The sequence below is a fragment of the Phocoena phocoena genome, chromosome 15, assembly GCF_963924675.1.
Source record: "Phocoena phocoena chromosome 15, mPhoPho1.1, whole genome shotgun sequence".
NCBI classification, from domain to species: Eukaryota; Metazoa; Chordata; class Mammalia; order Artiodactyla; family Phocoenidae; genus Phocoena; species Phocoena phocoena.
The window spans coordinates 38,140,035-38,167,694 of record NC_089233.1 but is presented as its reverse complement, the minus strand read 5'-3'; the positions used below and the strand labels follow the sequence as shown (position 1 = coordinate 38,167,694).

The 27,660-nt window shown below is 53.4% G+C and overlaps 2 protein-coding genes and 1 non-coding gene across 5 annotated transcripts; 2 read left to right on the top strand and 1 right to left on the bottom strand.

The window, feature by feature from the left end:
* Positions 1 to 77: 77 nt before the first annotated feature.
* PGAP6 (post-GPI attachment to proteins 6) lies at positions 78 to 9,063 on the bottom strand. Its single transcript, XM_065892661.1, has 13 exons — positions 8,934 to 9,063; positions 5,239 to 5,416; positions 4,965 to 5,157; positions 4,573 to 4,700; positions 4,104 to 4,372; positions 3,701 to 4,020; positions 3,214 to 3,301; positions 3,016 to 3,139; positions 2,461 to 2,597; positions 1,875 to 2,053; positions 1,660 to 1,806; positions 723 to 839; positions 78 to 374 (listed from the first exon to the last, which is right to left on the bottom strand). The coding sequence occupies exons 1-13, from the start codon at positions 9,061 to 9,063 to the stop codon at positions 78 to 80; spliced, it is 2,307 nt and encodes a 768-aa protein (XP_065748733.1).
* Positions 9,064 to 11,639: 2,576 nt separating this feature from the next.
* Positions 11,640 to 11,746, top strand: LOC136135780 (U6 spliceosomal RNA). The gene has a single exon (XR_010656622.1). It is a non-coding gene; the product is annotated as a U6 spliceosomal RNA (small nuclear RNA).
* A 7,111-nt stretch (positions 11,747 to 18,857) lies between these two features.
* NME4 (NME/NM23 nucleoside diphosphate kinase 4) lies at positions 18,858 to 27,657 on the top strand. Of its 3 annotated transcripts, none has more exons than XM_065892105.1 (5): positions 18,858 to 18,872; positions 26,037 to 26,147; positions 26,419 to 26,520; positions 26,618 to 26,730; positions 27,221 to 27,344. In XM_065892105.1, the coding sequence occupies exons 1-5, from the start codon at positions 18,858 to 18,860 to the stop codon at positions 27,342 to 27,344; spliced, it is 465 nt and encodes a 154-aa protein (XP_065748177.1). The 3 variants fall into 3 exon arrangements, with proteins under 3 accessions (XP_065748177.1, XP_065748176.1, XP_065748178.1); XM_065892104.1 differs by lacking the exon at positions 18,858 to 18,872 and adding an exon at positions 24,302 to 24,392 and having other exon boundaries at positions 26,014 to 26,147; positions 27,221 to 27,657; XM_065892106.1 differs by lacking the exons at positions 18,858 to 18,872; positions 26,419 to 26,520 and adding an exon at positions 24,302 to 24,392 and having other exon boundaries at positions 26,014 to 26,147.
* The last annotated feature ends 3 nt before the right edge of the window (positions 27,658 to 27,660 follow it).

Here is a 27,660-nt window from a genome sequence, read left to right as displayed (position 1 = left end):
GATGTGGTCCCTCTCCCTTGGTCCTGCCCCTGGCTAGAGAGATCATCAAAGCTGCAGATGTCCCCAAGCCGGCTGTGTCATGTCACTGTGTACAGCTCGTCCCGGTGGTTCTTGCAGATCTCATAGTGGCAGGTGAGCTTCTGGGAGCAGGCCCAGGGCTTGGTGTGCTGTTCACGTGGTGGCAGCAAGAAGGCTGCGCTCCCTGCCAGCAGCATGTGCCAGATGCTGTGGGTATAGTAATAGTTGTCGCTGGTCATCATGGAAGTGTAGATGGTGATGGCCACAGCGGCCATGGAGATGCCGGGCAAGAGGTAGAAGACCCAGCGCTGCCACGAAGGGGGGTAGCAGTGGCGCCGGCGCCCGCAGCGGTACACCTGGAGAAAACCACCGCCCGAGTGTTGGCACAGGGGCTGCAGCCACAGCTCCCAGGGGCCTGCCCTGGTCTGGGAGTGTGGGCTGCTTGGAGGGGTTCAAGGGCACAAAGATCTATGGGTTCCTCAGGCCCAGGCCCTGGGCATGAAGCCACACTGAGCCCCTGTGGGTGCCACTGGCAGCCCTCAGCAGATCTGGAGGACCCAGGCCCAGGACTGAGAACATGGCCAAAATGAGGGACCATGCTCTCTCCTCCCAGAGTGAGGGTGTATGGAGAGCCCATGCTCTTTTACCCCAATTACCAGGAGAGGGAGCCTGGGCAGGACCCCAGGCCTGCCCTAGTTCCTTACCCACATGGTGACCATGACCACAATGGCAAAGAGGCAAGGCCCCATTGTGTTCCAGGCGGCCCTGCGGTCCAGCTGCAAGGACATGGCGAAGACCAGAGTGCCCAGGAGAAACAGAACCTGGGCAAAACACAAGGACGATGGCAGGGTCACAGGAGCCCTAGGCCTGGTTCGTCTTTAATGGCACAAGGTCCAGCAGAAGCAGGTGGTTTGGGCCTGCTGGTCATCCCACTGTCCCTACTGCCCCCCAGCACCTCTGCCAGTCCCCTTGGAGCAACTGGCACACCCTGCCCTGCTCCGCTGGCTGAGAGGGAGATGCCCCTCCTCCAGCTCCTGTATTGCTGGGATCCATCAGTCCCAAGGGTCCATCTACAGGTGGATTTCTAATGTGTTTTGTTTTGGCCACGCTGCACAGCTTGTGGGATCTTAGTTCCCTGACCAGGGATTGAACCCACGCTGCCCTCAGCAGTGAAAGCACGGAGTCTTAACCACTGGACTTAGAGGTAATTCCCCACAGGTGAATTTCTGGGGCACAAACTTGGGCAGGCAGGGCACCAGGGCACGCATCTCCATCAGCCAAGCCCAGCTACAGCAGAAAAGTCCCTGAAGTGTCCTCAGCACCAGGGACTCCAGGAGCACAGCTGGGTGCTTCTCAGGGAGGTCTGGTCCAGGGTTGGGGCTCCAGGCCTCCTCTCTGAATGGGGCCCTGGGAGAGAAACAGGCCTCGCCCAACCCTGCCCACCACCTTCCTTTCTTGGCATCCTCCGAGCAGCAGTCCCTTCAAAACTGGAGGCAGCCTCTTCCAGCAGGCGACTGGTCAGTACAAGAGGTTTTGAAGGGCAGCGGCCAAACTCCCTTTCTGGTGTCTCCCTCGACACGCTGTGCACAAGGGCCTCCACCCACCCAGAGCCCAGACCCCGGGTATCAGGAAATCGCTCACATATTTCAGGGCAGCCTTCAGCCGGGCCATGCAGAGGACGGTGACCCAGATGGACACTCCAGAGCCCAGGAAGTCGCAGTACTGCAGTGTGTCATAGTTGAGGATGCACAGCACCGCTTCACCCGGCTGGTCGCAGGCATGGTAGAACTGTGGGGCCGGGCGGTGAGCGGCAGCCCAGGTCCCCCTACCACCCCCAGGGGAGGAAGCAGGCCTACCGTGGAGAAGAACATGGTGTAGGCGTAGACGGAGGCCTCCACCAGGAGGGAGCGGTGCACGGAGATGGCGATGGGGGCCAGGAACACGAGGTTGCTCAGGGTAAGCAAGAGGGCAGCCGCCTTCTGCTGGGCTGCCGACTGGGCTGTGCTGTTGTCTGTGCAGCTCCACCCACGCCAGCCTGTGGGCCAAGGCAACGCAGGGGGTCTGAAGCCGGGCAAGTCGGGCAGGCTTGGCAGGGGGCGCTTTGGAACCTCAGGGCCCGCCCCTCACCCAGGGCCCTGCAGAGAAGCCCCTTCCTCACCCCTGAGCAGGCCGGGACAGGTGTGGGTAGGTGTGGGGCACATGTGGGTAGGTGGATGCCAGTGTGGGTAGGTGGGGGCAGGTGTGGGCAGGGGAGGCCAAGATCAGAAGGCAGTACCATCTCTGGAGGTGCCTCTCTGTGCCCGCACGGGGGCACGGTAGGGGTGGGAAGGGGGCATCTGTCCTTGCTCTTCGGGGGCAGAGCTGGGATGGGCTCCCAGAGGAAGGTACAGGGCTGGGAGGCCAAGGGCACGAGTAGGGGGAGACATCAGGACTGTCCCTCACCTGCCTTGCAGCTGCAGCCCGCATACAGGTAGCCATGTCTGCGCAGCAGGAGGCACTGGCCGTAGGGTCCACAGTCATTCAAGCAGGGCACCAAGTTCAAGGTGGTCTCCACGAGGACCGAGGCCTGCTCACACTCCCTGCGAGGAAGGGGCCATAGGAAGGCTGGCTGCTGAGGTCTGCCGGTCAGTCCCCCACCAGTGCTCCCAGCAGGGTCTTGGACACATGAACCCAGAGTTGAGGCCCCCCGAGCTCCGAGCCCTGGAGGACAGCAGCCACAAGCTCTGCGAGGCCAAGATGCCCCTCTTCCTCCCGCTGCCCGAGTACCAGCCTGTCTGGGGCTGTGTCCTGGACCAGTCCCCCTGCTTGTGTCCGGACTCTCAGAGCTGCCACAGGAAGAGTGGCCAGGTGGAGGTGGGGAACCCTTTAGAACTCCCAGAAGTCAACTGACCCTGCACGGCTTGCAGGAAGTTGGGTCAGTCCCAAACTGGGATGCGGGCAGCCCTGTCCATGGTCCCGAGCGCAACCATGTGGCCGGCTACCCTCAAGTTTACTTACTCAGGTCTCTCAGGGCACATGAGCTGCAGGGAGAGGTACCAGTTGTCTGTCTCTGGGTAGGGGATGATGAGGTTGGCCGTGGGAGAAGAGGCACTCAGAGACAGGGGGTGGCCCTGGAAGAAGGCTGCAGGGGAGGAGGAAGCCTGGTCATAGGGAGCCAGAGGGCCTGCTGGTCCCTGGGCCGGATGCCGCCTATACCTGTGGTGCAGCTGAGCGAAGCGTTGAAGCTGAGCAAGGGTGAGGCAGCAGTCACACAGGCTACCACTGAGGTGTTGGCAATCGCAGTCTGGAAAGGAGGCCGTTCAGGGTCAGTCCCTGGCCTCCACCTCAAGTTCACCCCTGGTGCTGGGTGCTGTTCTCTGTGGCCCCCGCTGGCTCAGGGCCTACCAGGACCCTTCCTCTCCCAGCCTGGGGCACCCAGCTTCTGACCCTACCTGCAGCCCTGGGCCTGCCGACGGGGACCTGCTGCCCCGCAGAACAGGCCTTCTGTTTCTCAGATGGTGCCTGTTCTGGCCCAAGGCGTGCTGGGCTCACTTTGTTGCCCGAAAGGCCACCCCAATCCCGTCTCTGTGCCAAAGTCGGCACAGGGAGGCCTGAGCAGCATCACTCCCCCCAGGCAGGTCTGAGCCCTGGGCCCTGAGCCCTGATCCGAGCCAGGCCTCTAGGAGCTCTTGAACCAAGGTACCTTGTTGACCCGCATGGAGATGGTGAGGGAGCCCCCGCTGTCCATGCCTGTGTTGAGGTTCAGCCGCATCACTGAGGGCATGTCTGACTGCACGACCACCGAGACCCTGTCCAGGGGCTGGAAGCGCACAGATACCACGTCCACGTCTTCCCGCAGGACGGGGAAGCTCCTGAGGCAGAAGGAGCCGCCGCCCACCCTGCCCGTCCGGTCCAGGTCCTGGTAGCTGGGGGTTGGGGGCAGCAGAACAGTGGAGGCGTTGCTGCTCTGGTTTGGGGTGCTCTGCAGAAGGTGCTGGAAGTTCACACTCCATGGCCTGCAGGCTGTCAGGACCACAAGGGGCTCAGCTGGAGGAAGGCCTGAGGGCGGAAGGCAGGGGGCAGAGCCATCTCCCCGCTCAGCCCACCTGTGAGGGCAGCCACAGCACTGAAAGCCACGGACACACGGGGCCCGGCAAGGCTCTTGGCCGTCACTTGCAGCCACCGGTCCCAGGGTGGTGAGGGCAGCAGCAGGTGGCAGGCCTGGGTGGGGCTGCTGCAGGTGAGCACCTTCTGGAAGTTTCCAGGCAGGGTGGCCGAGCCCACGGTGAGGCGCACAGGGCAGCCCAGGCTCCCGTTGGACGCACAGCCCTGCAGCTCCAGCCGCAGCTCCTGGGTGTACTCGGGGACAAAGACTCTGCAGCCAAAGGGATATGGCCTCACTTGGGCCCTGCAGCTTCAACCAACCTCCCCATATACTTCACCCTCAGAGTGGTAGCCAAAGGGGGCGAGACACCTAGCCCCCACTTCTTAGCACGACCCAGAGACGCAGACCCACCGCTCTTTCACCCACAGTGAGGACAGCAGTACCACCCACTCCACCCAACCTCCACTCACTTGAGGTAGCTGGGGTGGGAGAGAAGGGTCTGTGGAAGAGGCACGTCAGGATCCAGGATGGAGACCTCGACCACTCGCACAACCAGCATGTCAGGCTGGAAGATGTAGGCACAGGTAGGAACAAAGCCCTAAGGAGAGAGCAGGAGAAGGGGAAGCAGGAGGGGGCAGCAGGGCTGGACCAGAGAGCCCTAGGGTTGGGGGAGGTGGGGCTGGACCAGAGAGCCTGTGGGGAAGGGTGTCAGGGCTGGACCATAGAGCCCTAGGGTGGAGGGGCAGGGCTGGGCAACAGAGCCCTGAGCAAAGTCTGCCCTGGGGAGATGAAAAATAGGGACTGGCCATTCATGCATTGTGGGGTCCTGCCCACCCCCTGTTCCTGGAGGGAGCCCCCTTACCTTCACCTCAATCTTATGGGATGAGGGGGGCAGGTGGGCGGCCACAAACCAGTCCCCGGGTGCTGGGTGGGAGATGTTGATGGAGGCGTTGCTGTGCAGCATCTTGAGGAAGAAGGAAGGCTGAACGGAGGTGTTGTCAGGGAAGCTGGTGCCCAGTGGGTTGATAACCGGAGGGGCACCATAGCGGAAGTACCTGGAGGCAGGGAGAGCAGGGCAGGCTCAGGTGTCACCCAGGCAGCTCAGGCGGGGGTGGGGGCAGTGGGCAGGCACCTACACGGTGATCTCCACGTTGGTGCAGGTGGGGCCACTGCCCCTGGACACCTGCAGCAGCCAGCGCAGCAGCACTGTGTCTGGGGGTACCCGGAAGTGGAAGAGCCTGGCGCTGCCATACCAGCTGTAGAAAGCCAGCTTCTGTGGGGCCTGCGAAAACTGCTCCGACACCAGCCTGGCATCTGCGGAGAAGGCGCTGTCAGCCGGGCCAGGGTGCCCAGGATCCCCCTCCCCTGGGGAGAAGATGGAGGCCCTCATGCCTGGCCTGGGCCGGATAGAAGGGGCGAGGGAAGCCATGGAGCCCCTGGGATGCCTGGCATGCCCACTCTGACCTCGGAAAGGTCACTGCTCCCCCCCAGCCCTTGGCAAGGGCCCTGGGCTCAGAAGTTTTCACTCAGGCATCACGTTCCCACTCACGTGCACACATCCATCTTTCTAAACCCCTCCAGCTCTGCCAATGATCTCTAGCTCACAGGCTCAGTCTCCCACAGCCATTCCTCTGCCAACTTTCCCCAGATCTCCACATCCCAACCACCAGCCACCCCTTATCAACAAGGCCCAAGCCACCCAACACCGATCACCCCAACGGTCTCAGACCTTAGAAGCAGGAAGAGCCCCACTCAGACGGCAGCTCCTCTCCACACTGGTCACAGCCCCCCTCCCCTCCCTCCACTGCAGCCCTGGCACATCCAGGGCTGAGGGATGGAGTCTGAAGGGCACAGGAAGTGGTCAGGGTGGGAGCCCCCCCAACTGCCCTGGGCACTGGACGCCAGGACACTCTCCCCCACCTCCTCTGAGCCTCCCCAGCTCCAGCATCCTTGATCCTGGTTCCACTGGACAGGCCAGGGAGTCCAGGTCTGGAGGCTGGCCGCCTGCTCAGGCCATGATTTGGGATACAGTTGCACCAGAGCCGTCACCCCTCCTCACCCAGACAGGAGGCAGGCAGAGACCCTGTGGGGAGGGGACCTAGGCTGGAATGGCTACCCCCCAGCTCCAGTGGGCACAAGCCCCTGCAGAGTGGCCCCAGCCCGGGGCTCCCCTGCGCCCCAGTACTGGCAGTAGCTCCCAGGCCCCCACCTCCATGACTCCCCAGCTGCCCTCCCCCACACACTCCAAAAGTTTGCACTTGCAGCCCCCTTTTGTCAGGCCAGCCTTTCCCAGACCAGCTCTGAAGGTCTGCTGGGACTGGGCACAGAGGCCTGTGGCCCCAACCTGGATTAGGACCCTCCTGGGAGTGTCCGGCACAACCTCGGCTGGAGCATGTGTCTGGGCCCCATGGTGTAACCCCCTGCCCCATGAGTGGGTGAAGGTGCCCACTCAGACCCCCCCTCTAGGGCCTCCCAGAGAACAGGCATGCTCTGGTGCTCTCTGTGTCCCAGGGGTGGCTGACAAGGCACCTGGGCTGCATGGTAGGAAGCGTGGCCCCAGTGGCCCCAGCGCCAGCTCAGGCCTTGTTCTCCGCGTGACCTTGACCATCCCTTCCCCCCTCTGGGTCCTAGCTTCCTCTGAGTTGGCTGAGGCGGACAGCACCTCCCTTTGGCTGCCCCTCCCTCCATGGTTAAAGGATGTTAAAGTGCTTTAAGAAGAAAGGCATTGTGGACACAGCAGGGTGTGGTCTCCCTCTCCTCTGAGCTGGGTACCTCCCCCTGCCCCACTGGGAAACTGGCAACTCACACCACCCCAGCAGCAAGCCCGGGCCCTTCCAGGTGGGCCAGGTGAGCAGGTAAGGGAACCAGGTGAGCAGCTGGCTTTCCTGCCAGCCTCCTGACCCTGCCATGGAAACACCCTGAGAAAAGATAACAGCCCACTTGCAAAGCCAGTCTGAGCTCAGAGGAGCCTGGTATGGGGGGCTGGGCAGGGGTAGGCATCACATAGGACACACTCCAGGCTTTCCAGGTGTCTACTGGCCACCAAGTCCCAACTGCCAACTGTGGCCTGAGTGCCAGGAGACTAGCAGCCACTGAGCTAAACAAACTTTCTCCTGAGGCTGCTGCAGCCCTCCCCCCACCCCACCCACCCCACCCCAGGACCACAGGACCTTAGAGAAACAGTCAGCCAGCCCACCGGGCACCCAGCTTCTAGATGGGGCCAGGCAGGGGAGGTCCTGCTGCAGTGTGCAGCCCCCTGACCAGAGAGTGTCCAGGTCCTCTGGCCCCTGCCAGCCCTGGACACCTGCAACCCAGCTGGTGGCTGTGAAGTTTCAGCAGGTGCATGAGAGGTAAGAGAGGTCACCCTAAGACCCAGTGGTCCCCACTCCCAGGCCACACAGCCCCTCCAGCACCCCACCCCCAGCTCTGCAGCTCTCCATCTGAGCCAGATGTGGAAGACACATTTCTGATATCAGGGAGCACCAATCACATGCACACCTGCTCTGCCCACAACCCCCTCCAAAGACACAGGGCTGGGGGTAGGAGAAAGAAAGTCCCTGAGCCTGTCCTGGGAACCCTAGTAAGGGCACCCTGTCCCACATCCTCCAAACCAGGACAGGCACACAGTGCGGAGACCCTGCCCACCCAGAGACCCCAGAAGCCAGGATCACACAGAAACCAGGATCACTTCAGCAGGCCTGGGAGGTGAGCGGCTGCCCCAGGATTTTCATCTCCATAAACTCTTCACCAGTGACCCCTCACCTAGCCCTGATCCCGGAAAAGGAGGAAAGGAGAAATTAAGCATGACTTTCTCATCTGTACCCGATGGAGCAATTTCATCAGGGGCCCTTCTCGGGGAAACTGCCTTTCATTTCAAGCTGTGCCAAGCTCAGAAACCAGAGGCACAACCCTCAAAGAAACAGGAGCTTGAAGAAGCAAGATTTCAGAGAAGGGGGGATGGGCTGGGAGCCAGCCCCAGGCTGTGCTGGGTAAGCTGCCTACTGCCCGGTGGGGCATCTGGGCCCTCCCAGCCCCACCAGCCCAAGGCCTCAGGAATCAGGCAGTTTACTCAGCATCCTCAGGTATCCTGCAGAACCCCAAGGACAGCACCTTCTGGTCTAGCCACCGCCTTGGGCCTTCGTCAAAGGGAGTGGAAGTTCCCAGACAACACAGAGGTGCCCATTTCTCAGAACCACTCTGGCCTGCTAGTGTTCTGAGGACGACTGGGAGTCTAGCCTCCAACAAGCAAGGCCAGCTGTTGAAAGTGACCGCAGTAGGGCGGTGGTCACCTTGGGAGGGGTGGAGGCATTACACCCACCCCAGCTGCTAACTCTAGGATCTAAGCAACTTTTTCCCAACTCTGGCCCTCTCCCAGACCAGATGAGGACCCAGGAATCCCACGGACCAACGTTTCTTCCCAGGGGGTCTTAGCTCCCCCCCGCAGCTCTTGGAGTCCCAGAAGAATCCCCCTGGGCCACTTCACCCCCACGTTCTGGTGTGCGAGGCTCGTGCCCGACCAGAACCCGTTGGGAGGAGGAGGAGCAGGAAGGAAGGGAGGACTCGCTCCAAGGGGACCGTCTGGCTGAACCCGGCCCCGAGGACAGAGGAGGGGGCGCGGGTGTCCCTTCTACCGCCCGCTGTCACACTCGGTGCCCCGCAAGGGGCCGCCCTGCGCCCCCAACCCAGGGTGGGGACCTGGGCCCTACGTCCGCGCCAGGTGAGCGCACAGGTGCCCCTAGGTGACTCACAATCCCGGCCGCTCCCCCCGCTGTTCCCTCCGCCCCCCAGCCCGAGCCCCCGGGATGGCGCCCACGGGTCCGCGCTCGCTCACCGTTCTTTTGGCCGTCGCCGGCGGCGGCAGGCGGGGACCGAGCGAGCAGCAGCAGCAGCAGCAGCGGCACAGCCACCGGCACCACCACCGCCACCGCCGCGCCCCCAGTCCCGGTCCCAGCCTGGCGCATGGCTCCGCGCTCGGCCCGGCGCTACCCGACCCGCGTACCCGGCCGCCCACCCCCGCCGCCGCTCGGGCAGCCACGGCCGCCACTGCGGCCCCAGCCGCCGCCTCTGCCCTGGGTTCCCATCGTCCCGGCCGGTCCCAGCCGCCGGCGCCCCGGGCACTTCCGCCTGAGAGGCCCCGCCCCACCGGGAGCTGGGCGGGAGAGGGGCGCCGGGCGCACGGCGCTGAGCTGGGCTCGGGGAGCGCGCGGGGAAGGCGATCTTAAGGAGAGTGTGGGGCGGGGGTCGACGCGGGGCGGGGGTCGATGCGGGGACCAAGAGGGCGCGCAAGGAAAATGGGTCGGAGGGAGGTCCGGACTGGTGGGGAACTCGGGCCCGCGACAGTGCGCAGGTGGGGGAGGCGGGGCGGGATGGAGTGGGGCGGAGGGAGGAATGGGGGCGAAGGGTGGCGCGGGACCCCGGGGGCCGCGGGGGTCTTGGTTCAGAGGGAGAAATGGTGGGGCGTGACTGGGAACGCGCAGGAGGTTCGAAGCGTCCGCGGAGTGTCCCCACATGCTTTCTGGATGCGCTGGGGGGGACGCCGGGACGCCAGTGTCTTTCGGTCCCTGCTCGTGGGCCGGGCGCCGCGCGAGGTCCGGCCAGCCTGCGCCGGCTCCTGCCTCCCGGAGCTGGACTCCCCGGCCGGCCTCCCGGCGCGTCACACCACAAAGGCGCTACGAGTGTGTGAAAAACACTTTCATGGAAAAATGAAAAGGCTCCTTGTACATATTTCGTACACTGTGAAGGTGGCGATTCACGTCAGTGGGTGGGACTCACTCACCCTTGACATCCGGGTAGATTCCAACAGATTAAGAGTACCTGGGGAAACTTTTTCACAGTTTAGGGGAAGCGAAGGCTTTTCTACATGTGACCCAGTAGGCTAGAGGCAAGATAGAAATTCAGCTACGAGCAAAACTGAGTAACCACACTCAAAAAACAAGCCTCAAATGGGAGGACACTTGCAACTCACATCACAAAGAGCCTATCTTAATGAGATTACTAATAATAAAGAGTTCCTACAAGTAAATAAGAAATATCAACTCTCCCACAGCAAACCACCAGAGAAGATTCCTGGAAAGGATATGCAGATGAATATTTCCCTCCTTAGAGAAATGCAAACTGAAAAGCACCCAGAGGCCTTCTTTCACCTAACAAATATGCAGAGATCAAAAAATTTGATCCTACCGAAAGGGTGGCATTGCCCACAGACTTGCTTAGGTTTGCTGAGCCTCCCGGGAGCCTCAGTCCTGCCACCGCTGTGCATTTTCCCTGCAGATATGGTCACAGAAGCGTGAGGCTGCATTCGAACGCAGCATGCACCCAGATATTGGTCATGAGGATATGGGCATTAGAGTCATGGGTACCCAGATCGAAATTCAAACACTGTGATATTATAAACACTGATCCAGTGGGCTGTAAAAGGAAAACCAGGAAGCTCTGTGTACTAATTGGGAATGGTCTACCAGGGGGACTATTAGCTGAAAAAAGGGAAGGGCAGAATAATGTGTTCAGAAAGCTACCATTTTTGTAGAAAAAAATTTTTTTTTAATTTGCATATCTTAAAGACATAGAATGCCTGGAAGCATCCAGCAGCCAGGGAGGGAAGGGAGCCCTGTGGCCGAGGATTGGTAAGAGGGGCTATACCTGTTTGCACCTTTCGAACTTTGTACGTGTGGGTGTGTTCGAGCGTGCATGAGGGTTTACCGGTCGGGAGGGAAAAGAAGCTGACCGGGGAGCCCAAGGGCACTGAATGCTGGGGGGTAAGGGGGGGGGTGAGGCATGGTGGGAGGGTGGGGGAAGGAAGTCCCAGGTGTGAACCCTTAAAAGAGACCCTTTATTCCTCTGGAATCTAGGCTGGACCCCCCTCACCCCTGGCCGCAGGGGGCTCCCAGATTCTCAGTTTAAAGGGACAGAGACCAATTCTGGATTTTGCTGAGCTTCGATTTTAGTGCACTGTACTGACCCAGATCATGCTGGGGACAGCAGCTGTGGTCAGCACTGAGCCCTGCAGACTATTCCAGCCGAGATCCATCCCTGCCCCAGGCTGGGCTCAGCGGTCCCCCAGCAGCCCTACCCACTCTGAGGGTCACCTCAGTGTGAGGTTCCCGGGCCAAGCTCCCCAAGCAGGCAGGAGAGGAGGCATCGGTGCTCCATCTAGGGGGCTCAGGAGAACTCTGCTACATAACAGAGTATTAATAATGGAAAGGAGGGACTTCCCAGGCTGTCCAGTGGGTAAGACTCCATGCTCCCAATGCAGGGGGCCAGGGTTCAATCCCTGGTCAGGGAACTAGATCCCACATGCATGCCGCAAAAAGGTCCCGCATGCCACAACTGAGGCCCAGCGCAGCCTAAATAATAAATATTTTTTTTAAAATGGAAAGGACCCACCTGGGAGGCCAAATGTGAAGATGGAAACAGGCCCAGTGGCAGGAGGCCCCTTCTCGAGGTCTTGCGAATACACGGTTCTGTATCCTACCTCACACTACACAGAAAAATGAATTCCAACTGGATCAGGCTGTCAACTGTCAAGAATAAAATGATAGTGCTCACCTCAGCAGCACATATACTAAAATTGGAACGATACAGAGAAGATTAGCATGGCCCCTGCACAAGGATGACATGCAAATTCGTGAAGCGTTCCATATTTTTAGGCGGGAAAGAGGGGAGGGATAAATTGGGAGATTGGAACTGACATTTACATACTACTATATATAAAATGGATAATTAATAAGGACGTACTTTATAGCACAGGGAACTCTACTCAATACTATGTAATGACCTATATGGGAAAAGAAACTAAAAAAGAGTGGATATATGTATATGTATAACTGATTCACTTTACTGTACACCTGAAACTAACATAACATTGTAAATCACCTATAATCCAATAAAAAATTTTTTAAAAGAATAAAATGATAAAAATATTAAAAGGAGGGCTTCCCTGGTGGCGCAGTGTTTGAGAATCTGCCTGCGAATGCAGGGGACACGGATTCGAGCCCTGGTCTGGGAAGATCCCGCATGCCGCGGAGCAACTGGGCCCGTGAGCCACAATTACTGAGCCTGCGCGTCTGGAGCCTGTGCTCCACAGAGAAGAGAGGCAACGATAGTGAGAGGCCCACGCACGGCGATGAAGACTGGACCCCGCTTGCCACAACTAGAGAAAGCCCTCACACAGAAACGAAGACCCAACACAGCCATAAATAAATTAATTAATTTAAAAAAAAAAATATTAAAAGGAAACTAGAACACGTCCCTTAGAATACAGTCATGGGAAAGAATTTCTTGAGCAAGACAGGGAACCGGGGAACATGAAGAAAAAGTTACTTATTTGACTACATTTTTTAAAATGCTATGTAATTATAAAAAGTGTGAAAGGATAGATGTCATCAATTAAGTCAAAAGACAAATGGGAGAAAACATGTGCTTTGTGTGATAAACGGTGAATATACCTAAGATAGAAAGGAAATTCACACACTGAAAAAAAGACAGTCCAAAAGAAGACACTGGAAATATCCCATATCCTGGCAATTTACAGGAGAAGATGAGAAAGATGAAAGTGGTCCCCTGGTGGCAGTGAGTGACAGGGGCAGATGTTGCCAGGGTAGGATGCCCCAAGAGTGATGCTCTGGTTTGAGTGCTCCCCCTTGGCAGCCCTCACCAGCTTCCCTGGGCTGGCAGATGCAGGTCAGACTACCTGGGACCCCAGCTCCGAGAAGAAGCCACCCACACTGGCTCCCCCTGCAGTGACCCGAGCAGGGGTGAAAAGAGGTCTAACATGTTTAAAGTTGCAGTCCCAAAAGGATAGGAGAGAACGAGGCAGAAAAAACATGAGAAATTTCGTGAAAGACATTAATGTACAGATTCAAGAAGCTCAGTGAATCCTAAGAAGAAATTGTACAAAGAAAATCACACCCAGGCACATAATAGTCAACTACTGAAAACCAAACAAAAAGAGGAAATATTGAAAGCATCCAGAGAAAAATGACATTCAAGGGAATAACAATTCAAACAACGTATGACTTCTCTGCAGAAACAATGGAGCAGACAGGACAGGGGGGAGGAGAAAACAGACCTACATGGTTGCAAGATTCCTGCATCTTACATGAAGTGGCACAGTATAAATTCTAAATAGTCTGTGAAATGTTAGGGATGTAATTACAATCCCTAGAGCAACCAGTATAAAAATAATGCTAAGGTATACCTAAAGATCCAATTAATAAATTAAAATGTATTTTAAAATATTCATTTAATCCGAAAGAGGTCAGGAAAGGAGGAAAATAATATAAATCAGAGGGGGCAAACACAAAACAAATAATAAAATAGGAGACCTAACTCCAACCATATCAATAATTACATTAATTATTCATGGACTACACACTCCAGTTAAAAGGCAGAGATTATCAGACTGGATTTTTTTAAAAAGCAAGACCCAGCTATCTACATCCATAAAGACACAGATGGGTTGAAAGTAAGCAGATGGACAAAGACCCAGCATGCAATGATAAACATGAGAAACTGGAGCCCCTATATTTCTATTAGATAAAGTGGACTTCAAGGCAAAAGGTATCACCAAAAAAAATTTTTTTTCATAACCATAAAAGGGTCAATTCATAAGGAAGAAATAAATATGTATGCACCTATTAAAAGAGCGTCAAGGGACTTCCCTGGTGGTCCAGTGGTTGAGACTCTGTGCTCCCAATGCAGGGGGCCTGGGTTCAATCCCTGATTGGGAAACTAGATCCTGCATAACACAGCTGGGAGCCCGCATGCTGCAACTAAGACCCAGTGCAGCCAAATAAATAAATAATTTTTAAAAACCAGTTCTTGGGCTTCCCTGGTGGCGCAGTGGTTGAGAGTCCGCCTGCCAATGCAGGGGACACAGGTTCGTGCCCTGGTCCAGGAAGATCCCACATGCCGTGGAGCAGCTAGGCCCGTGAGACATGGCCGCTGAGCCTGCGCGTCCGGAGCCTGTGCTCCGCAACGGAAGAGGCCACAGCAGTGAGAGGCCCGTGTACTGCCAAAAACAAAACAAAACAAAACAAAAAACCAGTTCTCCATAAACTTCAAAGAATTTGGGTGATACAGAATATGTTCTCTGACCACAATGGAATTACATTAGAAATCTATAACAATAATTAGGTAACTAGAAATCAGTGAAAATCAGACTCAGGGTCTCCTGAGAGACATGCTGGTTTGCAGGTGATGGGGAAGGGGCAACCTGGAAACTTCCACGTTTACCCAAAGAGGCACAAGATTAGAAACAGCTGGAGAGCCGGTGTAGGGCAAGGAGACAGCAGCAGCAGGGCTGGTACGGAGTCTGGTTCTACTGGGTTGCCCCCTCCTCCCACCCTGCAGGGCAGGGTCTCTCCAAGCAGGAATGTCCCAGAAATCCAAGGCTGTCGCCCCTCATTCCCCACCCACCTCATCCTTAGTCAGGCTGCAAAAGTGTCAACCGGGGCTTCAGTCATCTCAAGGCTAGACTGGGGTAGGATCTGCTTCTAAACTCACATCCGTGGCTGTGGCCTCAGGTCCACACTGGTTGTTGGCCAGAGACCTGGGTTCCTTGTCACGTGGACCTGCCCGTAGGGCAGCTGGAGCTCCACGCAGGATGGGGGGGAGGAGAAAGGAAGAAGCAGATCAGCGGGTCTGGTCACCAATCCCGAAGGCAACCTCCCATCTCCTTCTGTTTTCTCCTTGTCACTGGGTGCAGCCCACACTCAAGGGGAGAGGGTTACGGGAGGGTGTGGGCGGAGTGGTTTTCTGTTATTAACTTGTAAGAGTTCTTTATAAATTCTTCATACTAGACCCTGATCAGATTTATGAGTTGCAAATATTTTCTCTGGCTCTGTAGCTTGTCTTTTCCCTTTCTTGATAACTCCACGCTGTTCACCTAAATGGGTTTGGTCAGCTGAGATTCTCACTAGCAGTGAGGGGTTCTAGTGGTCCACATCCTCGCTAATATCTGGAATTTTCAGACTTGGAGATTTGTACCATGACTTTATTTGCGTTTCTCTGATTACTCCTGAGGCTGAGCACCTTTGCGTTATTTACTGGCTGTTAAAATTTCCTCTTTGGAGAAATGAATCTTCAAGTATTTGCTGTGCTGTTGGGCCATTGGTCTTTTACTCACTGATTTCTGGTCATAGAGCACTAGACGTGCATAGGTTTTAAGTGGTGGAAATGTTCTTTCCTGTTCTGTGACTTGTCTTTTTCTTTCTTCATGGTCTGTGTGTGTGTATTTAATATATTTTAAAGAGTTTTAGATTCATAGCAAAATTAAGCAGAAAGTGCAGAGAGTTCCCATATACCCTCTGCCCCCAAACATGCACAGCCTCCCCCACTATCACCATCCCCCACCAGGGCGGTCATTTGTTACAGCTGAAGAACCTACATCCTAATCATCCACAGTCTGTAGCTTACATTAAGGTTCACTCTTGGTATTGTACATTCTATGGGTTTGGACAAATATATAATGACATGTATCTATCATTATAGTACCATACAGGGTAGTTTCACTGCCCTAAATATCCTCTGTGCTCTGCCTGTTCATCCCTTCCAGTGCCCAACCCCCGGCAATCATTGATCTTTTTACTGTCTCCAGAGTTTTGCCTTTTCCAGCATGTTATATAGTCAGAATCATACAGTATATAGCCTTTCCAAACTGGCTTCTCTCACTAAGTAATATGCATTTAAGTTTACTCAATATCCTTTTAGGACTTGATGGCACATTTCTTTTTTCTTTTATTTTTTTTAAAGACCTGTTTTTTTACCTTTTATTATAGAAATTTTCAAACATACACTGAAATCAAATCATACACTCAAGCCCTCAAATACCTATCACCCCAGTTCAACAATCATCAACATTTTGACAGCTTTGTTTCATCTACTCCCCACCCTTTCTTCTTTTTCTTTTAATATTTTTATTTTTTTAATTTATTTATTTTTGGCTGTGTTGGGTCTTTGTTGCTGCGCACGGGCTTTCTCTAGTTGCGTCGAGCGGGGGCTACTGTTCATTGTGGTGCACAGGCTTCTCAATGCGATATCTTCTCTTGTTGCAGAGCATGGGCTCTAGGCGCGTGGGCTTCAGTAGTTGTGGCACGCAGGCTCAGTAGTTGTGGCTCGTGGGCTCTAGAGTGCAGGTTCAGTAGTTGTGGCGCATCGGCTTAGTTGCTCCGTGGCATGTGGGATCCTCCTGGATCAGGGCTCGAACCCGTGTCCCCTACGTTGGCAAACGGATTCTTAACCACTGGGCCACCAGGGAAGTCCCCTGTATTTCTTTTTATTGTTGAACAATATTCCACTGTCTGGATACACCACAGTTTATTTATCCATTCACCTACTGAAGGACATCTTGGTTGTTTCCAAGTTTTGGCAATTTATGAATAAAGCAATTATGAATAAACCTGCTATAAACATCCATGTGCACTTTTTTGGGGACATACATTTTCAACTCATTTGAGTAAATACCAAGTATAATGATTGCTACAGCACATGGTAAGAGTATGTTTAGTTCTGTAAGAAACCACCAAAATATATTCCAAAGTAACTTCCATTTTGCATTTCCACCAGTGATGAACTAGTGTTCCTGTTGCTCTACATTCTTGCTAGCACTCGGTATTGTCAGTGTTTTAGATCTGGGCCATTTTAATGTCTTCATGGTGTTTTTTATGAAGTTCTTCATTTTAATGTAGTTGAATTTGTCAATCATTTTCTTTATGATTAGTGCCTTTCGTGCCTAAAGAAATTGTTCCCCTTAGAAGGTCCTGCTTATAGTTTCTTAACTTCTGAAAGCTTTATAGATCTGCCTTTCATATCTAGGCCTTTAACCTACCTGAAATTTATTTCTGTGTATGTAGGATTAGGTCTCTCTCTCTTTCCATATGGATACCTGATTGACCCAGCAATGTTTATTGAAAAGTCTGCATTTCCCACTGATCTGCAGCAGCTCCTCAGTCATATATTTGGTGCTCGTACATGTATGAGTCTGTTTCTGGGTTCTCTATCCTGTTCCCTTGGTCTACTTGTCAATACCTGGGCCAACACATGGTCGGAATTATTACAGCTATGTAACAAGGACTGATAGCTTGCAGAACAAGCCCTCTCACCCTCATCTTCTTCAGAGAGTCTGGGTAGTCAGGCAACTTGCATTTCCACATTGTAATTCGAGGCCACAAAACAATCCTGTTGGAAAATTGATTGGGGTCTGTGGGTCAAGGTGAGGACAGCTGACCACTGGCCCTGGGCCCTGGCTCTATCTGAAGGGCTCAGGGGTGCAGGGTCCGAGACAGGATGTCTGTCGTCCTAAGTCTCAGAAGGAACTAGGGCTGCCTTGCCAGGAGGAAGCTGAATGTCAACAACTTGGAGACAAGAAAGTCATGCACCAGATGAGGACAGAGACTGAGAGAAAGGACATTGTTGCAGACCAGCCTCACTTGGACCAAACCCAGCTGGCATGGGGGAAGGAGAGAAAGGACTCTTCAGGTGGATACATGGCGGGGGTTTTAACCCACGTGAAACTGGACCTGTAACAACTGAAAATGATGTGAGGGCTATGAGATCTACTCCTCAAAAGATGCAAGAGGAGAGTCTAGAAGGGAGGAATGCGGTCACGGAGAAATAAATACCGAGCAAATGTATTGATAAAGTGCTTCCACGTTTAGTGCTGGATGCGGGAGGAGAGTCAGCATCAGAGGAGAAATGAACAGCCTCATGTTTGTGCTCTGCTGTATCAAATGTGGTCATAAAGTGCTTCCTTCTTGTATCTTCCTTTCTGAGGCTGGGTTTCCTGGAGGTGGACCCTGATGTGGACCTGTGTGAAAATGTGAGAACGATGTTTTAGGACGTGGTCCCAGAGAACATTCAGGGGGAGTAGGAAGTGGGTCTGGAAAGGGAAGAGAAGGAGGCCCAGGTCATGGAACTCTGGCCTGATCTCTCGGGAACATCTGAAGGCACCCCAGAACTGTTGCGATATGGGGGCCAGGGAGATGCAGGGTGCACATCTCTGCCTCTGGGGGAGGTAAATTCCTCCAGCAATCCCATCTGACACAGTGGCAGTGGGTCTGGAAGCCTGAGGAGGGTGTCAGGGTGCAGGAGAGGGACAGGAACAGGGACCAGAGGGGACAGGACGAGACAGGACAGAGCAAGAAGCAGCCCATGTGCCAGAACCCTATTCCCTGAGGCACCGTCAGCAGCACTTTACAGAGGAGGGGATGGGGGCTCAGTGCAGATAAAGGTGTAGCCTTAGAAGAAGGACCAGGGTCGAAACTCAGGTCTCCTAACTCACTCAGCCAGCCACCTGTGAGCCTGAAGTCTTCACACAGAAGCTGCACAGATCCTGGACAGAAGAGGATGCAGGGAACTGTGGTCGGAGGAGCAGTGGACCTAGGGCCACTCTTCTACTTGAGCCCTGGCTTGGCCACAGAGAAGCCAAGGGATTCCACATCTCAGATGAGCTCAGTTGAGCCAGGCTTGGTTGAGTAGGAGGCATCTCAACAAATTACCCCAAATCTGAACGGCTTCACACAACAGCCAGGATATTTTCTGCTGATTCTTTGCTGAGTCAGGGAGTTGGGCAGGGTTCAGCTGGTGGCTCTTCTGCTCCCTGAGGCATAAGCTGGGGCTGGAACTCTCAAGATGACTACCTACACTTCTGGTGCTTTGGTAGGGATGGCTGGGGGCTGGTGGCTCTTTCTTTCTCTTTTTCTGTGGCTGCCTTAGGCTTCTTTACACAGAAAGGAAAGTCCAAGCCCGTGCACCCCAAATGGCAAAGGCAGAAGTGTAGATCTCTAAGGCCCAGATGAGGATGTTACCCAGCGTTTGTGCAGACACAACCAGCCACAGGGCCAGCCCAGATGCAAAGGGGGTGGGGAAGCAGGCTCACCTCCCAACAGGAAGTGCCCACCTTGCACAGAGCAGTGCTGTGAGCCATGTGCTGCACTGTCTCTGGGAACAGGGATCAGTCTGGGGCTGGGCTACAGCAGCCTCAGAGTCCCAGAGCAGTGTAGGGCCTGGCCTGTGCAGGGTTGGAAGTGGTTTGATGAAACAGCCAAGATGTCTCAAGACATTTAAAATATGTGACATAATAATAAATGCTTTTTCTTTTTTTGGTCTTTTTTTTTTCTTATTTTTTGCTTTTTCATCTTTGAAAAACCAGCTTTGTTGAGAAATAATTCCATACTAAACCATTCACCCATTTAAAATTTACAATTCAGGGGCTTCCCTGGTGGCGCAGTGGTTGAGTCTGCCTGCCGATGCAGGGGACACGGGTTCGTGCCCCAGTCCGGGAGGATCCCACATGCCGCGGAGCTGCTGGGCCCGTGAGCCATGGCCACTGGGCCTGCGCGTCCGGAGCCTGTGCTCCGCAACGGGAGAGGCCACAACAGTGAGAGGCCCATGTACCGCAAAAAAAAAAAAAATGAAAAAATGAAATAAAATAAAATTTACAATTCAATGATTTTTGGTGTGCTCACACATACGTGTAACCATCACCACAGTCAATTTTAGAACATTTTCATCTCCTAAAAAGAAGCTCCAGGGACTTCCCTGGTGGTCCAGTGGTTAAGAATCTGCCTTCCAATGCAGGGGATGCAGGTTCAATCCCTGGTCGAGGAACTAAGATCCCACATGCTGCAGGGCAACTAAGCCCGCATGCCTCAACTAGAGGGCCCGCACGCCGCAATGAAGATCCTGTGTGCCACAACTAACACCTGAAGCAGCCCAAAATAAAATAAAATAAATATTAAGAAACTCCATACCATTTAGCTATCACCCTCCCATTCCCCCACCACTCCCCAGCCCCAGCCCTAAGCAACCACTAATACTACTTTCTGTCTCTGTATACTTCCCTATTCTGTACTTTCACATGAATGGAATCATACAATATGTGGCCTTTTGTGACTGAATTCTTTCACTCAGCATAATGTTTCCAAGGTTCCTTCAAGGGAATTCCCTTGCGGTTGAGTGGTTAGGGGAAAAAAAAGTTCATTCAGGTTACAGCATGTGTCAGTATTTCCTTCCTTTTATGGCCGAACACTATTCCACTGCATGGACTGACCACATTTTGTTTATCTATTCATCAACTGATGGACACTTGGGTTATTTCCACCCTTTGGCTACTATAAATAATACTGCTGTGAAAATTTGTGTACAAGTTTTTGTGAACATGTACTTTCATTTCTTTTGGGTATATACCTAGAAGTAGAATTTCTGAGTCATATGATTCGATTTTTAATCATTTGAGAAATTGCCAGACTATTTCCCAAAGTGGCTGCATTATTTTACATTTCCATCAGTAATGTAGGAGGGTTCCAATTTTTCCACATCCTCACCAACACAGGTTATTATCTGACCTTTTGGTTCTAGCCATGATAGCGGGTATAAAGTTGTCTCTCGGGGTTTTGATTTGCATTTCCCTGATGACTAATGATGTTGAGCATCTTTTCAGGTGCTGAATCAAAGTGATTCAGTTATATTGTAAAGCAATTATACTCCAATAAAGATGTAAAAAAAAAGTGATTCAGTTATATATTCTTTCTCATATTCTTTTCCATCATGGTTTATCACAGGATATTGAATATAGTTTCCTGTGCTATGCAATAAAATCTTGTTGTTTATGCATTGCATACATAATAGTTTGCATGTGCTAATCCCAAACTCCCAATCCATCCCTTCTCCACCCTCCTCTCCCTTGGCAAGCACAAGTCTGTTCAGTGAGTCTGCTTCTGTTTCACGGATAAGTTAATTGTTTTAAGTGATACTTTTTTTAATACATTTTTATTGGAGTATAATTGCTTGACAATACCGTGTTAGTTTCTGTTGCACAACAAAGCAAATCAGCCATATGCATACACATGTGCCCACATCCTCTCTCTCTTGAGCCTCCCTCCCACCCTCCCTATCCCACCCCTCTAGGTCATCACAAAGCACCAAGCCAGTCTCCCTGTGCTATGCTGCTGCTTCCCACCAGCCAACTGTTTCACATTTGGTAGTGTATATACGCCAATGCTACTCTCACTTCGCCCCAGCTTCGCCCTCCCACCTCACGTCATCAAGTCCATTCCCTATGTCTACCTCTTTATTCCTGCCCTGCAACTAGGTCCATCAGTACCTTTTTTTTTTTTTTTAGATTCCATATATATGCGTTAGCATACGGTATTTGCTTTTCTCTTTCTGACTTCCTTTACTCTGTATGACAGGCTCTAGGTCCATCCACCTCACTACAAATAACTGTTTCATTCCTTTTCATGGCTGAGTAATATTCCATTGTATATATGTGCCACATCTTCTTTATCCATTCATCTGTCAATGGACATTTAGGTTGGTTCCATGTCCTGGCTATTGTAAATAGTGCTGCAATGAACATTGTGGTGCATGGCTTTTTTTTTTTTTTAATTATTTATTTGGCTGCACTGGGTCTTAGTTGTGGCATGCGGGATCTGATTCCCTGACCAGGGATCGAACCTGAGCCCGCTGAATTGGGAGCACAGAGTCCTAACCACAGGACTACCAGAGAAGTCCTGTAGATAAGTTAATTTGTGTCATATTTTAGATCCCACATATAAGTGATATCATATGGTATTTGTCTTTCTCTTTCTGACTTACTTCACTTAATATGATAATCACTAGGTCCATCCATGTTGCTGTAAATGGCATTATTTCATTCTTTTTTATGGCTGAGTTATATTCCATTGTATATGTATATCACAACTTCTTTACTTATTTATCTGTTGATGGACATTTAGGTTGTTTCCATGTCTTGGCTACTGCAACACCATTTGTTGAAAAGACTATTCTGTCTCTCATTGAATGGTCTTGGCTTCCTCACCAAAATCAGTTGACTATAGATGTATGGTTTTATTTCTGGACTCTCTATTCTATTCCATTGGTCTATATGTCTGTCCTTGTGCTGGTACCACACTGACTTGATTTTTATTGTTTTGTGATAAGTTTGAAATCAGGAAGTGTGAGTTCTCCTGCTTTGTTCTTTTTCAGGAGTTTCTGGTTATTCCGGGTCTCTTGCAAACCCACTGAATTTGAGAATCAACTTAACAATTTTTACAAAGAAGTCAGGATTTTGACAGGGATTGAGTTGAATCTGTAGATCAGTTTGAGGAGCATTGACATATTAACAAGTTAATTCTTCCAATCCATGAATGTAGGATGTTTTGTCATTTATTTAGATTTTCTGTAATTTCTTTCAACAATGATTTGTAGTTTTTAGAGTATACGAAATCAAAAGGGAAATCAGAAAATACTTTGAGATGAAAGAAAATGAAGACACATCAAAACTTATGGAATATGGTTAATGCAGTGTTTAGAGGGAAATTTATAGCTGTAAATGTCTATACTAAGAAAGAAAAAAATATTTCAAAACAATAATCTAATCTCCTGTCTTAAGACAGTGGAAAAAGAAGGTCACTTGTATTTAACATTGTACTGAAGATTCTAGCCAAGCAATTGATTAATAAAATGAAAAAAAAAAAGACATCCAGATTGGGAAGGAAAAAGTCAAACTATCTCTATTCCTGTATGACATAACCTTGTATGTACAAAATCCTGAGGAATCCACTAAAAAACTATTAGAATTAATAAATGAGTTCACCAAAGTCTTTGGATACAAGATCCATATACAAAACTCAATTGTATTTTTATATGCTTGTAATGAACAACTGAAAATGAAATTAAGAAAACAATTCCATCTACAACAGTATAAAGAAGTATATATGCTTTTTCAAAAACTCATTACAGGGCTTCCCTGGTGGCGCAGTGGTTAAGAATCCACCTGCCAATGTAGGGGACATGGGTTCGAGCCCTGGTCCGGGAGGATTCTACATGCCACGGAGAAACAAAGCCCGTGCGCCACAACTAGTGAGCCTGCACTCTAGAGCCCGTGAGCCACAACTACTGAAGCCTGTGTGCTACAACTATTGAAGCCCGCGCGCCTAGAGCCCGCCTGGGCTCCGCAACAAGAGAAGTCACCGCAATGAGAAGCCCGCACATTGTTATGAAGACTAGCCCCCACTCCCCACAACTGGAGAAAGCCCGCGTGTAGCAACATCCAACGCAGCCAAAAATAAAATAAATTTAAAAAAAGAAAAGAAAAGAATCCACCTGCCAATGCAGGGGGCACGGGTTTGAGCCCTGGTCCGGGAAGATCCCACATGCCACGGAGCAACTTAGCCCGTGCTCCACAACTACTGAAACCCGCGCGCCTAGAGCCTGGGCTCCGCAACAAGAGAAGCCAACACATTTAGAAGCCTGTGCACCCCAACGAAGAGTAGCCCCCGCTCGTCGCATCTAGAGAAAGCCCGCGCACAGCAACGAAGACCCAACACTGCCAAAAATAAAAAAAATAAAATTAAAAAAAAAAGAAAACGAAAACTCATTACATAAGATCTTGCAGTTGATCTCATATTTCAGACAGTACTGCGCCATCTTCTCAACTGGAACAATATAGTAAATGAGAATATCTGTGATTTCTGCTTGCGATAAAGTCACAGGCACCGTCATGGTTTCAGTGGAAGCTAAATTCCTTCAGTTAGAGGAATGCAGTTACATGTCCACTTGAGAATAAAGGTGGGATTTTCCCCATCCAAATGCAGAGATTTCCTGCCTAACCTTGCCTGACCATCCAGGTCCACCCTCCCCAGATACAGGGTGTAATTTCCGAGGGAGACTCAGGTGGGAGGACACCCCCTGCCCCAGAAGCAGGTCCTCCTGCCAGGACGGGGTGCAGCCCAAGACAGGCGCAGGAGGACTTGCATGAACTCAAAACTGATACTTAAGGACTGTGTTGGTATAAAGACGAATACAATCCATGCTGCGTTCATCATCATTGTTGTTTTTTTCTTCTGATTTTAACAGAAATTGACATTAAATACTTCCCGAGGCCGCCTGAGTGAATCAGGGTCGGTGTGGGGCCGCGAGGGTAGAGGCCATGGGGGCCTTGCGCCGCTCTCCCTCCCTCCACCCCTCCTCCTCTCCCCTTTCCCCTCCCTCCTACCTTTCTCCCGCTGCCCGTTCCCCGGGTTCCTTTTCTCCCTCTGCCCCTCCACCTCCCTCCCCTTCCCTCCCTCCCCCTTCCCTCTGTCCCTCCAACCCTTCCCCAGGTTCCTTTTCTCCCTCCACCCTCCTCCCTCTGCCCCTCCCCCTCCATCCCCGGGCCTCTCTCTTGCGCTCTCAGACAGCACTCGCGGGCAGGGAGTCATGCGCGGTCTCTCCGGGCGCGCGGCGCTGCGCGGGCTGATGTGCCGCACGCGGGCCTCGGTCGCCAGCCTGCTTGCGCGCTCCAGCTCTGGTGAGTCCGCCCACCCGGCGGCCATGCGCGAGGTGGGGCGGGCTGAGGCGCCGCAGGCCTCTGCTGGCGCACGTGCGGGCCCTGGCGCAGGGGGCTTGAGGCCTCGGGACTGGCTGGTTGGAGCTGCGCGACCGTCGGGTTCTCGCCGGGCTGGGGCCCTGCGCGCACCCCCCCGCCCCCGCACCGCTCACTCCCACCCAGCCCCCCACGGCCCCGCTCACCTCCTCACCGTGCTCAGGGCAGGGGGTCCCCAGGGTTCCAGGGCAGGAGGAAGCCAGAAGCCTGGTGGCCACACTTTGCGGCGGACTTGGGGCTCCTGAGAGGGGTCATTCTCAGCAGATGAACACTGCCGTCCTGGGGCGTTTTTCCCTCTGGCCTATCTCTGCCCGCTGGGACCTCTGCCCTAGCTGCTGACCCTCAGGCCCTTCGTGAGCGGCAGATGTCCTGGCGTTCCAAATGCTGGCAAGAGTGAACTGCCACCGGCTGAGGCACAAGCCAGCTGGCAGCAGGGCGCCCAGGCACTGGGCTTGGGGGATGGAATAAGGATGGGGGGACTTCCTCCAGCACGGTTCATTGAAGGGATGTGGTGGGTACCCACTGCCTGCTCTCCAGGCCCTGCACAACTTTGGTTTATTTTCCTCCTGGGGATGGGAAGGCAGCTGCAGATGCCTCCAGGGACACTGGCCCTCCTGGACCCTAAGTCTTATCTCTCCTCCAGTTTTCTCTTCCCTCTTTGCAAGAATTAGCTGGACATCCAGGGTCTGGGCTCCTCTCAAAATTACACTTGACCCTGGACCCAATGCTGAGGGTCAGCATAACTCTGGAAGTGGCCTGAGGCTGTAGGAGGGTGATGATGCTGGGGGGTCTTCCGGGCAGTGTCTCCCCAGGATGGGGAAGACTGTGGCAGTGTTGACTTTAGGTCTGGAAGCATCCCACCCTGGAACCCCACAGCAGCCTGGTCAACGAAGGTGTGAGGGGAGGAGCCCTCTCAACTCTCCCCACCTGCAGACAGGAACCCCTCCACCTTTCTCCTCAATCCCCAGGTCCCTTTGTCCCGCTGTCTGTGGCCCAGCCAGTGGGGAAAGTGCACTTCTGTCTCCCTGGTCCCCTGCCATTCCTTCACCTGAGACCCAGAAGATGGGTGGTAGTTCCTTCCTGATGTGGCAGGTTGGGGGTTCAGACATTGTCTGTGCTAGCGCCACAAAGGACAAGAGTGAAAATCAGGCCAAGACTTGTACTTTCTTTCCAGTGTGGCATCTTTGGGCCTCCGGGTGGCCTCTGAGCTGGACTGTGCCTCCCTAGGCCTCCAGGCCTTCTAAGATAGATGCCTTTTCAGGGGACATCAGCTCTATCATGGGCAGCTTCTGCCACTGCCTGGGAGGGCCCATGGCCCCTCTGACAGGCTGAAGTCCCCAGGGACCCCCTGTGCTGCTTGTCCCAAGGGGTAGCACCATGCTAGACAGTCCTGGCTGTGGACACCACACTACTCCCCTCCAGAGCTGCTCTGCCTGAGGCAGACACTCTGAAGTCCAGGTGACACCTGGGTCCTGGCAGGGGAACCCAGGTCCGGGAGACATGAAAGGGTGAGGCCTCGGCAGCCCCGAACCCCCCTCTTCTAAAGGAGGACCCTCCTGGACCCTGGAGCGGACCCTGGTTGCGGTGAAGCCAGACGGGGTGCAGCGGAGGCTCGTTGGGGATGTGATCCAGCGCTTTGAGAGGAGGGGCTTCAAGCTGGTGGGGATGAAGATGCTGCAGGTACCAGGGCTCTTGGCCTGTGGGTATCCCTGAGGGGACTGGGATGGGGGGCTTCTCACATCTCAGCCCTGCCTCAGGAAGACATCCTGGTGTTGGCAGTAGAAGGGGAGGGGTGGGGAGGTGTCTGCCTTGTGCTTTTGTGGCTGGAGTGCTGCCCCATGTAGGTGTCATCTGCAAAGGGCCCTGTGATCATACACCATGTCACTGTCCCAGTGCCTGGTGGGGCTCCCTCTCCAGGGGCTCCTCTCACCCCCTTCCCCCAATGCACCAGGCACCAGAGAGCATCCTTGCCGAGCACTACCACGACCTGCAGAAGAAGCCCTTCTACCCAGCCCTCATCAGCTACATGAGCTCCGGCCCGGTGGTGGCCATGGTACAGCGGGGCAGGGGTGGTGGGAGGGGTGGAGGGTCCTGGACTGAGCCCTTGGTGATACCCACCTCTCCCCACCTCCTTTATCTCTGTGCTGCAGGTCTGGGAAGGCCCCAATGTGGTCTGCACCTCGAGGGCTATGATAGGACACACCAACTCGGCTGAGGCTGCCCCTGGCACCATCCGGGGAGACTTCAGCATCCACATCAGCAGGTATGGGGGCCCTAACACACTCGGCCACTTGGAGCTGAGGGCCAGCTCACTAGGGGCTTAGGGTGGTGGCTTGCTGCTAAGGCAGATCCACCAGACCTGGGCTTCTTGCTCAGGGGAAAGTAAAGCCAGAGGAGACTTTTACTGATGGCCCATCACACCTAACGTTTGCTAGTGCAGTTTTTTTAAAAACCCTTTCATGCACACAGGAGAAGATAAAGCATTCCCTGTATGTTTTATATGTGCTCTGCCATCGTTGTCTGTCACCTCACTTTATCACCAGACACCCCGGGGGTTGGCACGGGACAGATGACGTTGTGGGTAAGAAGCTGACATCAGGCTGGAATCCAGTTTTGCAGCTCCCCTGTTCTTCCTTTCACCTCTGTACAGTCACCCCGCTTGCTCCCCTTGACAGTAGGGGATCAGCAGACTGTCCCTGGGACCCCCAAGGTGCACACTGAAGCCTGTGTCCTACCTCTGCCACCTGGCACAGGAATGTCATCCACGCCAGCGACTCCGTGGAGGGGGCCCAGAGGGAGATCCAGCTGTGGTTCCAGAGCAGTGAGCTGGTGGACTGGGCAGACGAAGGCCACCACAGCAGCATCTATCCAGCCTGAGCACTCAGGGTGCCCTCGGTCACGCCAGCATCCACCCAGGACCAACTACCTCTGTCGACAAGACCTTGAGCCCACACCCATGCTCTGCCCATCTGTCCCAGACCCACCCGCCTGTCTGCCTGCTGCCCCACCCCCGCCCAGAGGGGTTGAGCCACCAACTTTATGTGCCTTTTAGTATTATCCGAAGCAAGCAAGAGATTGGACAAAATCCTTTCTGTACCAAAGTGCCAGACAAGCTTTGGGGTGCCTCCAAAAGCTGGTAGTGTGACCTCCCTTCCCCCAGAGTGGGGACATTAAAATTCACTGTGCTGTGCGT

Bases quoted from the DNA above. Each gene is read 5' to 3' on its own strand.
- NME4 (XM_065892104.1), top strand. From the start codon at position 24,302: ATGCGCGGTCTCTCCGGGCGCGCGGCGCTGCGCGGGCTGATGTGCCGC. The intron at 24,393-26,013 runs GTGAGTCCGCCC...CCTCTTCTAAAG, and splicing joins GCTTGCGCGCTCCAGCTCTG to GAGGACCCTCCTGGACCCTG. The intron at 26,148-26,418 runs GTACCAGGGCTC...CCAATGCACCAG, and splicing joins TGGGGATGAAGATGCTGCAG to GCACCAGAGAGCATCCTTGC.
- PGAP6 (XM_065892661.1), bottom strand. From the start codon at position 9,063: ATGCGCCAGGCTGGGACCGGGACTGGGGGCGCGGCGGTGGCGGTGGTG. The intron at 5,417-8,933 runs GTGAGCGAGCGC...CCTTCTCCGCAG, and splicing joins CGGCGACGGCCAAAAGAACG to ATGCCAGGCTGGTGTCGGAG. The intron at 4,701-4,964 runs GTAAGGGGGCTC...CTCTCTCCTTAG, and splicing joins CCCATAAGATTGAGGTGAAG to GGCTTTGTTCCTACCTGTGC.